The 12146-nt window shown below is 37.8% G+C and overlaps 1 protein-coding gene across 6 annotated transcripts in view; it reads left to right on the top strand.

The window, feature by feature from the left end:
• The window catches only part of slc16a1a (solute carrier family 16 member 1a), a 35338-nt gene that overhangs the window by 18772 nt on the left and 4420 nt on the right, over positions 1 to 12146 (top strand). For 3 of the 6 annotated variants that reach the window (XM_079883968.1, XM_079883965.1, XM_079883966.1), the window contains exons 5-6: positions 2582 to 2729; positions 8536 to 8784. In XM_079883968.1, coding sequence (XP_079740094.1) covers positions 8568 to 8784 — 217 coding nt within the window. In that variant the 5' untranslated portion in view covers positions 2582 to 2729; positions 8536 to 8567. Of the gene's footprint in view, positions 1 to 2581; positions 2730 to 5382; positions 5410 to 5451; positions 5637 to 8535; positions 8785 to 12146 lie in introns of those variants that run through there. The other 3 variants (XM_079883970.1, XM_079883969.1, XM_079883967.1) reach the window with 3 other exon arrangements.

Genomic DNA, 12146 nt, shown 5'->3' with positions numbered 1-12146 from the left:
TAATTATTAGCCTGACGTCGTCATACTCAGATTCTAGTCAGAAAATGAACTTCCCGACCTAAAAATGTTGTGGGCGGGGCTAAATTCGGCTGGCATCCAGACTAAATAATTATAGTTGTTACTATAGTGACTACATGCAACATGTAACAAGGACACTATAAAATGAAATGTTACCATTAAAGTTCTTAACAGAAGCAAATTTAATTTGTGTTGGCTTCTCATATATTTCTTGTTGGCTTCTCAGGTTTCACGTCTCTGTTTCAGAACTGCCAAAGTCTAGAAATCTCAATATGCACTCAAACAAATTCTTCTGAACCAAAATAATCTGGACTGTACGATCTACACTTTACAGCTCTATAATCCTACTGTCTATAATCCTGCCTCTATAATCCTATATGTGTGTCTATTTTTCCTAAGAAATTTTAGGAAAAATATCTAAGATGTTGACAAATATGACAAATGATTGACAAGAAAAAAAACAAAGCAGACGATTTAAAAATCTCTCTTCTTCAGCTATAAAAAAAAATCAATAATACTTTCTTCTTGGTTAAACTAAGGTTTTACATGATCTTACCAGATTGTAGCTGGACATTTCCAAGAAAGCACAAGTGACTTTCTAAGGCATAAGATGAAGTGTGCAATGAGTAAACAGAGCTAATGCCACAGCTCCACTGTGAGAGCCATTAGCAATGACTTTACTGCCTGCTAGAGCACTGGTGCAATTTAAGAGAATTGCAAAAATAAATTTCAGAAGATCTGTCCGGCCATTAATGTAACTGCCCTACTCCAAATAATAAAGTGTGATCTGAAATACAAATAAGACTTCATACATCAGAATCTGCTAATGTAACATCTATTTCCTCAGCTCATTGGTGTTTAATTATTGCATATGTAGCTCATGTGTGGAAACACAGATTGGATCAGCATGTATGCAATCTGTTTGTGGATGTATTTGCAATTATCCCAATGCATTGCATTCAGTTGTACAATAAGCAATGTTGACTCCCTAATCAAGCATTGATGTGCATGGTTCAGTGTGCTGTGTGGCTCATTTGCTTCTTATTTCTCATTCTGTGTAAATACAATGCTGGGCTGGATGGAGACTTGAACAGACAAACATTAGCTGTGTAACATATGTCCTGAACCACTGTGATCTATGTCCACCTGGCCAGAATTGACCCACAGTGGATTAAGAGATCCAAATTGGCTGTTTGATATATGGCCAGTCCTTGTTAACAGTGTTCCCTCCTGTCAATTCTCTCCATTGCTTTCAAGGTCAACCGCCCTCTTCTGCTGGACAAATCAGAGAGCTTACTATAATCAGTGATGCTCGCACATACATGCACTTTCAAACTCGCTCATCAGTGTGAGCGTCAATATTGAAAAATATGTGACTGTATGTGTTTTAACATGACTGTCTCTAATTTATTTTACATGATATGCATGAAGAAAATATGAAATTCATCCCGGTTTTGTCCTAATCATGGCCTTATATCTTTGATTTTATTTTATTTTCTTCTTTTCTTTAGAGCTTATAGAAAATACTAGCCTAGAAATGTAGACGCACCCTAGCGGCAGCAAAATGTATTTTGCAGCCAGGGTAGTCTAGCAACTCTCCGTTGACTTTCGAGCTGCAAAAAGCTAAATTAGGTCAGGCCAATCACATCGTCTATAGAGTAGGCGGGGCGGGCTTAACATAATGACGACAGAGTTGCGACGGTTCCCTGCTACTTGAAAACAAAGAATGGCGGCTGCTGCTGGCGAACAGTCTTTCGAATCGGCTTTGGCCGCGACTCTGGAGGACTTGGAGTTAAGTTTTTCTTTGAGGAAAGAGCAAAGAACGGCACTTAAGTCATTCTTAAAAAAGGAAGATGTGTTCGTAGTTTTGCCGGCCAGATATGGCAAAAGTTGAATCTATCAACTAACGTTAGCTCCGCTGTTGGGAAAACGCTCTGGTTGGTTGAAGCGCTGTCCTATTGCGTGCAGAGGGAATTTGAAAGACAGCCGTTTATCCCGCCCCTCCGATTGAGCCGTGTCTGTGGTGAGTTGCCAGACCTAACATCTTGATGTAGGCTAAGAAAATACATTTTATTGCCAGCAATTACTGATTCATGCTTGTTTGTTGTGCTTTTGACTGAAACAGATCAATACCAGATTTCACATACCAGACTTGATGATTTATAAACTACAGTAAATAAAGAAAAATATTGTATCCTTCATTTCTAACAGTTTCATGTTGCACGCTGAAAAACATGATCAAATAAGTAATCTGTTTGCCAGTTACGCCTTTAAATATGATATCAACATGGAGTGACGTGCATTTAGTTTAATACTGCAAGTTAAATAACACTAAGCTTTCTGCTTGAATTGTCATGTTTGTGATGAAATTGCAATATGTAGGTACAGTATAAATGGATGCCCCCCCCCCTTTTTTTTTTTGTACTTTATCGAAATGCAATGACATATTCATTTATTAACACTTTCCCTGCCATTGATGGAAATTTCCGTCATTTATGATGGAATCTGGCCCCAGGTTTAAAAGCTAATCCGTCTCTCACAACTTTTAATTGAATTTCTCTAGATGTTACAGCAGGTGTCCAGGTGTAAATGAAATTAAAGATATCAGAAGTTGTGGAGATGTAGTAGACGGAGAACTATAAGCCAAGACTTAGATCAAGATGCCAAGACCACAAGATCAAGACACCAACTCTGAGATGGTACTGATCCAGGTGACTAGTGTTAAATCCTTACTGCTTCTTAACAAATTGTCACTATTTTTGTCTAACATGTTTCACAAGAGTGATGACAATTAACCTCAATGCACACCAAAGCTAATTAGAATTTGTGAAGGTCAAAGTCTCCCCTACTTCATCTTAGCCTTTAGCTATGAAGTGACAAACTTGACGGTCACAGCAGCAGAAATCTGTGAAGTAAAAAAAAATAGATTGAAAGAGACAACCAGACCGGTCGGTCTTTTGAACCTCCTCTTTCCTATAAACTCCATATATGACCCCATTAGGAGTGTCACACAGCACTTCCTGTCACATTAAACCATGATGTGTTGAACAATAGAGACCTCGACGGGAGAGCACAGTCTCGTCTACTATTTCCTGCCTTTTTCGTGGCATGTTTATTATCACAGCTGTTTACACACGTCCATTTTTCACCATGAATGTGTGACCATCAGATCTTGTCGTTTGGGCGTAGGAGCACACATCACAAACTGTTCCTCCCGTGCCTGGGCTGAGCACAAAGCTTCCTGAGATGAAGAAGAAATCTTTTTGTCACTTTTATGGAGATTTTACTACGCAAAGCAGAGAAAGTAAATACAGTATTTTGGCTTGGTGTCACGTCCAGGACACTCTGAAATGAAAGAGTAACTACGCCTTTGAAAGTCACAGACAGGAATTGGGGAGAATGGTTTGTTTTACGGTTTGAGTCTGCTAATACGTGGAGCGGAACATTTTCTAGTTTTATGAGGAAAAAAACTGTAGTGAAATGATTGTCACAGTTTATTCTCACTTGGAAAATATGGCTCAAAAGATTGTCACCTTTGCTCTTCGTTCCCTTGTCTTGTTTAGAATGAGAGACAATGAAGGCTCTTCAACTTCAACTTCAATTTATTAATTCTGTAGAATATTGGGTACAATTGAGATGCTTCTCTCTGAGATGCTTAGTATGAAAACACAATGGGTTTTAGGGTTGTACAACATTCTAAAAAATTCCAATTAGTTCTTGATTTAAACATTTGAATTGGGTGTAGAAATGTAATTTGAATTTAAGGAAGTAGAATTACAAAGAAATCGTGACTGCTGTAAGAAAAGGTTTTAAATATTACTATCATATAACATTTTATTTTTAAAGGTCCCGTATTATGCCCCTTTTCACAAGATGTAAAATAAGTCTCTGATGTCCCCAGAGTGTGTATGTGAAGTTTCAGCTCAAAATACCCAACAGATCATTTTTTACAGCATGTTTAAATTGTCATTTTTTGGGGCTCAGAAAAACGCGCTGTTAAGTGTGTGCCCTTTAAATGCAAATAAGCTTCTGCTGCACGACACAGGGGGCGGAGCTTCACGAGCTCGCGCTCAGTCTCTCAGGACAATTTCATCTCACGGAATGATGATAATATCAGAAACTCTCAGTAACGGTGTTCATTTCGAGTCGGACAATAATGCCTACAGAGTCAGAGTGCTGTATAGAGATGAAACAGGTATAGTTTAGTAGTTTAATTATAACGTATTTGTCATCTGCTTGTATGTATCCATTAATTATTAATAGCCTAAGTCTGCTGTCTGAATGATGATCAAACATATACTGATGAGTTTAATAAAGTTTACGCTTCATCTTTTGTGTGATGTACATTGTACATCACACAAAAGATGAAGCGTCAGTTTTACTTCAGAAAATCACGTAAGAGCTGAGTAAACACAGTAAGTTATAAGAAGTGCGCAAGTAGCCTACATAAACGAATTTCGGTAGAGTTGAGGGAGCATTTCTGTGGGCGGAGGTTAGTCAAAAAAACGGTTCTACTGACGTCATTAAAGAAGGAAGTAGAGGGATGTAGTCCAAACGGGCCGTTCGATGTAGGCGACTTCTGTTAAATAAAATATCTCGCTTGGCATTGAACTTTGAGCTTTATAATTTTACAGATATTATTTATGCTCTAACAGCAACATTACACACTAACTAAAGTTTGAAACATGGGATCACGAAGAACGGGACCTTTAATATGAATTACAGTATTATCAAATTGTATCTGACTTTTTGATCATTGACAGTATTAAACTTCGTTTAGAGAAATATTTAGTGACAAATCAGGGAATAAGTTATTCTAGATCGACAGAGACAGACATATGAGTATAGACATAGATTTAGAGATAGATAGCTATTTGCTACCGTTATAATATTGCAAATGATTAGAAGAATTTCACTACCTTGAAACACATGACATGACTTAGCATTTTATGCAATCTTTCTCACAGATGTCAAGTGATTTACATTGTAAACAATTGTTGTGCTCAAAGGAAACTGTGAGTGTGTGATGGTTTTTGTGCGTCACGTCTCATGCACAGCTACAAATGCTCATCCTTATCCTTCAATCGGGTCATGGAACAATATACAATGACTGACCTATGTATACATGTAGGAAGTATAATAGCGGGGTCTATTATGGGTGTTTGTTGACATCAGGTACACTGACACGATCATCAAACAACATGCTATCTCAATGACTCCATATTGAAACCTGTATCCTCCAAAGGAGACCTCAACAGAGTCCTAAATGGCTTTAAACAAAGAACAAGGAGGAGGAGAGCAGGGACACAAGTGGGCATGGTGGCAGACATCAAGGAACCAATAGAAATCTATTTTGAGTTTTCTGTAGACATTGGGGGCCAATAAGAGCAGGTTTGAACTCAGTTAGACACAGTTTCACAAGGCTGACCATATCATAGGCCTATAGAACTTTCAGCAGTTCATTTTCAACCACTGTGTTTTTCCTCTGGATTATTCACAGAAACTAGAGACTTGCCTTGACCCAGTGTGGTCCCTTAAAATGCTGCTTGCCGTCACAGTGGAATAGAAGAGTACTTTGGACTATTTTATGCAGAGAATTTATAGACTGTGCCAGAAAGGTAGGAGCACTTTTGTGTGGAATGTGTGATTCTAAGCTTGAATGCGCTAAAATGTCTAGCCTGACGGTGTGTCAAGGACCCGTTTTACCTGTAAAGTGATTCATTTCATTCTCACTTCTTTTTAAACCATACAGCACTTCAGCTGAAAAGAGCGATATGCTCTGCCAACATGATCAAACTGTCAGATGGTCCAAATTCAAAGTGAACAGCCCAGTGATGTAATAATGGCTAAATCCAAATACATCTTGTAAGAATTTAATACCAAATTGTATAAATGGCGAGATGTTAAGAGTGCTTGTATGAATTCAGATAATTCTGCCACATTTGATGCTGTTTGACACACCTTAAAAATTACTATACGCCACTCTGGAATACTAGATTCTGATTGGTCAGTCATTCTGCAGGCAAATATATTTGTATATGTAATAAACTATATTTTGAAATATATCACAATACAAAACTGTTTAATTCGTAACAATATTTCACAATATTACTGTTTTACTGCATTTTTTTGTCAAATAAAACATGTTTACACCTGGTACTAAGATGCATTTTGGTCGATCTGATCACAAGTGGACGACGCTAAATAAAGGTGTAAACGGGGTCTAAAACGTTTTGAGGAAGTCAAAAACGCATTAGATCGGATTGCTTTCGTAGTGTAAATGCTCATGTGGTCAAATGCGTTCGAACAGCCACAAAAGACGCCTACTCTCCGCCTACTGACCTAATGTGTAAACATAATGGGAAGCACGCTAGCCAGACAAACTTTGATTTTGATTTAACAAGATTTAAACTTTGTCGGCTGTTGACTCAAGTTTGTAAAAAATACTTTGTATTTAGGGTTTTTATGTATTCATTTATTTTTACTGTACAGCACTTTGTGTCCACTTTGGATTTTAAAGTGCTCTATAAATAAAGTTTTGATTGATTGATTGAAGTTTGGTTTGAAGATGAAAAGGTACCAAGCAATGCCCTCTCACCATTCCTGATTTCTAACGCACTCACAGCATTCGGCGTGGTCTTGCACCTGTCAGAGCAGAAACAAAAGCTGCTGCTCTGTGTTTTTCAGTTGTCTTCGGGTGCGTTCATATGTAAATTGTACGAGTTTATTTTGTCCATTAGATCAAAAGATCTGGGGGGAAAAAACATACATTTACCCACCCATAGACCCTCCCCTCGAAGAAATCAGGACAGAAGTGGTTGAAAGAGGACAGAAGTGACATCTTAATACCAGGTGTAAACAGGGCCTAGGAGACTTTCAAAAACATTACAAAAATCTTACCGATCCCATACTTGAAAGGTAGTATAATTTCATGTTCATTTGTTTGGTAAGTAGCCATGTAATATGGAGGAGAACGTACAGCCAGCCAGTCATTATCACAAAATAAACCTCTTCAGGGTGATGCAAGACCCACTTTGCATTGGGGTCCCAATTGTCTTGTCTGGGTTTGTTTTGTGATAATGACTGCACATTGTTGTTTTAATGAGAAAGTCGTTATTAAAAAAACTGTCTAGTAGCAGCTAATGGCAGGGTGCCCTGATGCCTCAAGATCATGTTGTCTGGGCTAGCAAAACAAATACAAGAGCACATGTAGAGGCTTAAATTCCAATGGGGGAAACAACCTGATATTGGTATATGATGCCTCTCTCCGACATAAACCTCTGATCCTCCTTAAATAATGTAAGTCACATTTCCATTTTGGAGGGAATGTTCACTTTAAAAGCCTCCTGCTGTGGCTTTACAAATACTCGTTGCACTCAGGTCGGCTGTGAGGCTTTAATATGTAAAGTCACCACGAGTCTTTATGTACCATCTACGCTTCCTTTGAACGGTTTTCTGCCACATGTATGCACAATGATTTCTTGAAGCTTTTAGGTGTGATTCATGTTTATTGATGTGTGATGCTTTGAAGTTTTAGGTTTACCTTTAGAGGACTCGTTGTGCAGAAAATGTTGTATTTCCTGCCCATGAATCGAAGTATTAGAGGTGCTATAGCATCACTATTACTATTACTCATACTCAGTGTTAGGGATTTGAACACCCAACCTAAGGTGTTTAACTTCAGCACGTAACTCATACCACAGCGCTTGTGCCTCAAACATGAATGATACCTCAAATGATGCGGTTGAGGAGGTTTTCTGACTTAAGACTCACGTTTCTCGCCTTCTAGATAAATGGATGAGAAAATCCTATAGAATTACTTTGAATGAGCGATCTGAGCCATATAGAGACCAGAAAACCCATAGCAATACACTAAAAACACCATTAATATTATAGGAGTTTTTATGTATGCAGTTGAATGTATATTGTTCAAAAGTTTGGAGTCAGTATGTTTTTTTTTTCTTTTTCTTTTTTCTCAGCATTTGTATTCAACATATATTCAGCAAATGTATCATTGTTTCCACAAAAATATTAAGCAGCGCAACTGTTTTCAGTATTGATAGTAATAAGAAATGTTTCTTGAGCCTCAAATCAGCATATTAGAATGATATTTGAAGGATCATGTGACACTGAAGACTGGAGTAATGATGCAGAACATTCAGCTTTGCCATCACAGGAATATATTGCATTTGAAAGCATATTAAAATAGAAAACAATAGTTATTTTAGAAAAAGAAAAGAAAAAAGTTATTTTAAATTGTAATGATAATTCTCAATATTACTGTTTTTACTGTATTTTTGATCAAATAAATGCTGCCTTAATGAGCATAAGACACTTCTTTCAAAAATATAAAAAAATCTTGACCCCAAACTTAGTTTTATTTAGTTATTTAAAATGCAATTCAAATATGATGTCAAAATCCATGTTTCTAAGGCTCATTATGAAAACATTTGTTTTAATGACCTAATTGTTTGACCTTGAACTCTTTTTCACTGACCATTTTCTTTATTTCTTTAGAGAGAGAGAGAGCTTTGTAAACACCTGGAGCTATGGCACCTGCTGTTGGAGGTCCTGTGGGCTACACCCCTCCTGAGGGGGGCTGGGGTTGGGCCGTGGTGGTTGGCGCCTTCATTTCTATTGGTTTCTCCTACGCCTTCCCAAAGTCCATCACTGTGTTCTTCAAGGAAATTGAAGTGATCTTTGATGTCAATAGCAGTCAAGTGTCCTGGATCTCTTCCATCATGCTTGCTGTCATGTATGGAGGAGGTAAGCGGTGTCTTCCACTCAAACACTCTATATATCATAAAAAAAGTTGTTTGTGAATTCATAATGGTTTAATTTCGTACTAGACGTTTGCACTGATTTAAATCCGAGTTGCTTAATACAGTAATTCTGTCCATGAGTCACTTTTAAATAATGTTGTTTTGTTGTCCATTCAAGCCAGTGGTGAGATCATGGCACAGGTAATGAAGGCACAGTTTATCAATGGATATTGTGTGAGTGAAAGAACCTTATTCATTTGAATGTAGAAACGAGAGGCATGCTAGACAAGGCTTAGACATCAGCCACCGGCTTCTTTGCTGAGAGATTGAGCTCTGAATGGGCAACTCTATCTCCCTCTGGAGTCTTTCTTCTCAGTCAGCTCTTTATTCTGCAAGTGTCAGATGTTTTCCTTGGAGAGAGATGAGGAGATGAGACGCCTAACTCAGGAGTCACACAGACTTGTGATGACTAGCGTCAATAGCAAACTTGTCTCAGGAAGTGGAGCACCACCAAATGATGTCAGCACACTCACATAGGCAGGCTAAATTGTACCTTCTCCTTCTCACGCTACTAGTCAGAGCAGATCAAAAATGAGTTTAAAAAATATCAACCATTACAGATAATATGAAAAAAAGGTTTGAATGTTTCTGACAGTATGGTGCTACTTTTTAGTTATAAGTCTAGTTTTATTGCAAAAGCCAATTATACTATCAGTATGGCTTGCGTGCATGCTTTCACACATCCTTTAAAAGAGGCAAAAATAAATACTATTTTTCATTTTTTTTCCCTTATCCTCGTGTCGTTCCAAACCTGTGCAACTCTCTGTTCTCTGTGGAACACAAACAAGATGTCAAGATGTTTTGAAGAATGTTAATACTCTTCTTTTCCATTCAGTGCAAGCATACAGTGAAGTAATGTAAAGCATCATTTTGCAAGCAGTTGTTGATAAAGAGAAATGTCACAATATTGGAAATATTTCCGTTTTAAATAACGAAGGCGAACCAGTGAATATCACACAAGCAATATGCAAACTTTGCGCTATAGTTATGCTGGTGAAGAAGTCTCAAACCTAAAAGTTGTTTTTGATTAGGAGTAAGCTAATCTAGCATATTATCATCGCAGAGCATCAGTTATGCGGTGATGCACTATGAAATGAATGCGGGGCAAATAAATTGTAATATTAATTTAATAATAAAAGTAGACTAATAATATTAATGATAATAATTCAGATCATCGCAGGTGGGGCTTGAGATCATCATCATTTTTTTATTATTATTATTGTTAGTTCTGATTGTACAATGGGATTTTTCTTTCTTTGAAAAGATTTTTCCTTTTTTTTTTATTATTGTGGACACTCAATCTGTATATGTCATTGTCCCACATACTTCCGTCAAACTTGAGCTTTTGCCCTCACATTTGTCTTGACAAAGAATAAGGTGGTCGATCTGGATGCGTTTTTGAAACACAGACCTTTCAGTTTATGTCAGTGGGGTTGACATTATGGCCATGAGAACTCGTGGCATGGGGAAGCACATGACTTTACATTTGACCTCATACTCCTACGCTGCCCCTTCTGGCCCAAGTGAGCTAATTCCCAACTGGGGGCAATACAGAGCACATGACCCAGATGATCAAAGAACAAGCACTCATGAAAAAATCCAAGCGTTTTGTTCTGAACACAATGATGTACAGAATTGCTACATGTAGTGCTATGGTTTGTACTAACATATTTGCAGGCAAGACATAACTGTGTGAATATTTTATGCTGAGTTATGCACATCAGAAGTCTGTGTAGCAATATTCCATATTCCTAATAGTTCACATGCTCGCAAATAAATCAGAATGGCATTGTTTTAGCATCTAGTTTTATGCTGTCCATGACTGACATGTGTTGTGGTCCCCTTTTTGCTGTCATTACCCTTTCTATCTGTTTTCTGATGCCCCCTCTGCCTCTTTATGAATTCATCCACTGTCTCACCCACCGTTTGCAAAGAAGTCTGAATGCCCTCTAAGCTAAATACTGTCAGAAGGTGTTTGTTTCTTTTCCAAGGATGTTGTTTTGGCATTCTAGGCCAAGACATCTTCCTACATAGACCTCTAGTGCATTTAAGCTTGTTGTCATGACCCAGGCAGCCCAGAGGTAGTTCGCCTGGAGCGATAGAGGGGTCCAGATATGAGGATATTTACACAAATGCAGACTGATCTGATATGTCAGGAGTGGGTTTTTATTTAATGTCACCCAAGGGCTTATATTCTAATTTAAAATCACTCTATCTGTACCACATGTAAAGTCATGTTAATATAAATTAATTTGATGTACTGTGGTTTTAATACCAAATCTGCACAAAAGAAAGTGCACAGAATGTAGTAATGCTACAAATTACCCTGAGATAGTTCATGCTAAACTGTGCTGTTTCGCAAAATAATGACTTTTTTCATACAGGTTTCCTGAAGACTCCACTTGTCTGCCATTGGTTGGTCAAATAGATAGCCCTGCCCTAGACTCACACCATTGCTTTGCTTGAAACAATGTTGCTGTATTGTGCTGGTCTTTTGCAAGTATTCAAGCTCATTTGTGAGGAGTGTTCATTCACATTTATCTAGGACTGCACAATTAATGATTATCATGGTATGGCTTAGTGCAATTATTATCAAATCTCAAAAGGCTGCAATTTGGAAACAAATATATGCGATGCGTGTTTCAGAGTGAAGCGTAGCACTGTGTTCTTTTACACACGAGCAGCTCATTATCTGCAAGTGCTTTTCAGAGTTGCTTGGTTTGCAGTAAATGCTGTTCCACACAAACTCGATTTCTGCATCTGCTGTGAGTTTGGGTTGCTTATAACATGCCTTTTGGAAGCAATATGTGCCAGCCATCTTTCCATACTTGTAATGAGAAGCGCTTATCAACTAAAGAGAAGCTTAAGGGCTCCCTGGGGTTACCTGTCAAAATACAGGTTTGATGGTATAACGTTTAAAAAATTATAATTATTATTATAACCATATGATATATAATCACAACTTTTTGGCCAAATTATACAGCCCTACGAACAAGCACAGCAAACAGAATTTTTTTATTTAAATTGCAAACGCAATTTTATCAAAAAAAGCAAGTCAGTCTATTGTACTGGAAGGCTGAAGACGTGCAGGCTTTAACAATCACTCCCCGGTTTTCACATGGTTAGGAGTCTTCCTTCCTACATTCATGATAGGATTTGGCTTCTGTACATGGAAGACTTAAAACACGCACGTAGCTACTAATACCTTTGGGATCACTGTGTTTGCTACTGCAGGGGAGTATCACAACACATTTGGATTAGCGCTTGCCATCACTCCCTGGTTTTCACATTTTGGCCAAATTATAC

The sequence above is a fragment of the Squalius cephalus genome (assembly GCF_949319135.1).
Source record: "Squalius cephalus genome assembly, chromosome: 10".
Classification (NCBI taxonomy): Eukaryota; Metazoa; Chordata; class Actinopteri; order Cypriniformes; family Leuciscidae; genus Squalius; species Squalius cephalus.
The sequence above is the reverse complement of the archived record's forward strand: the minus strand, read 5'-3'. Positions and strand labels throughout refer to the sequence as shown.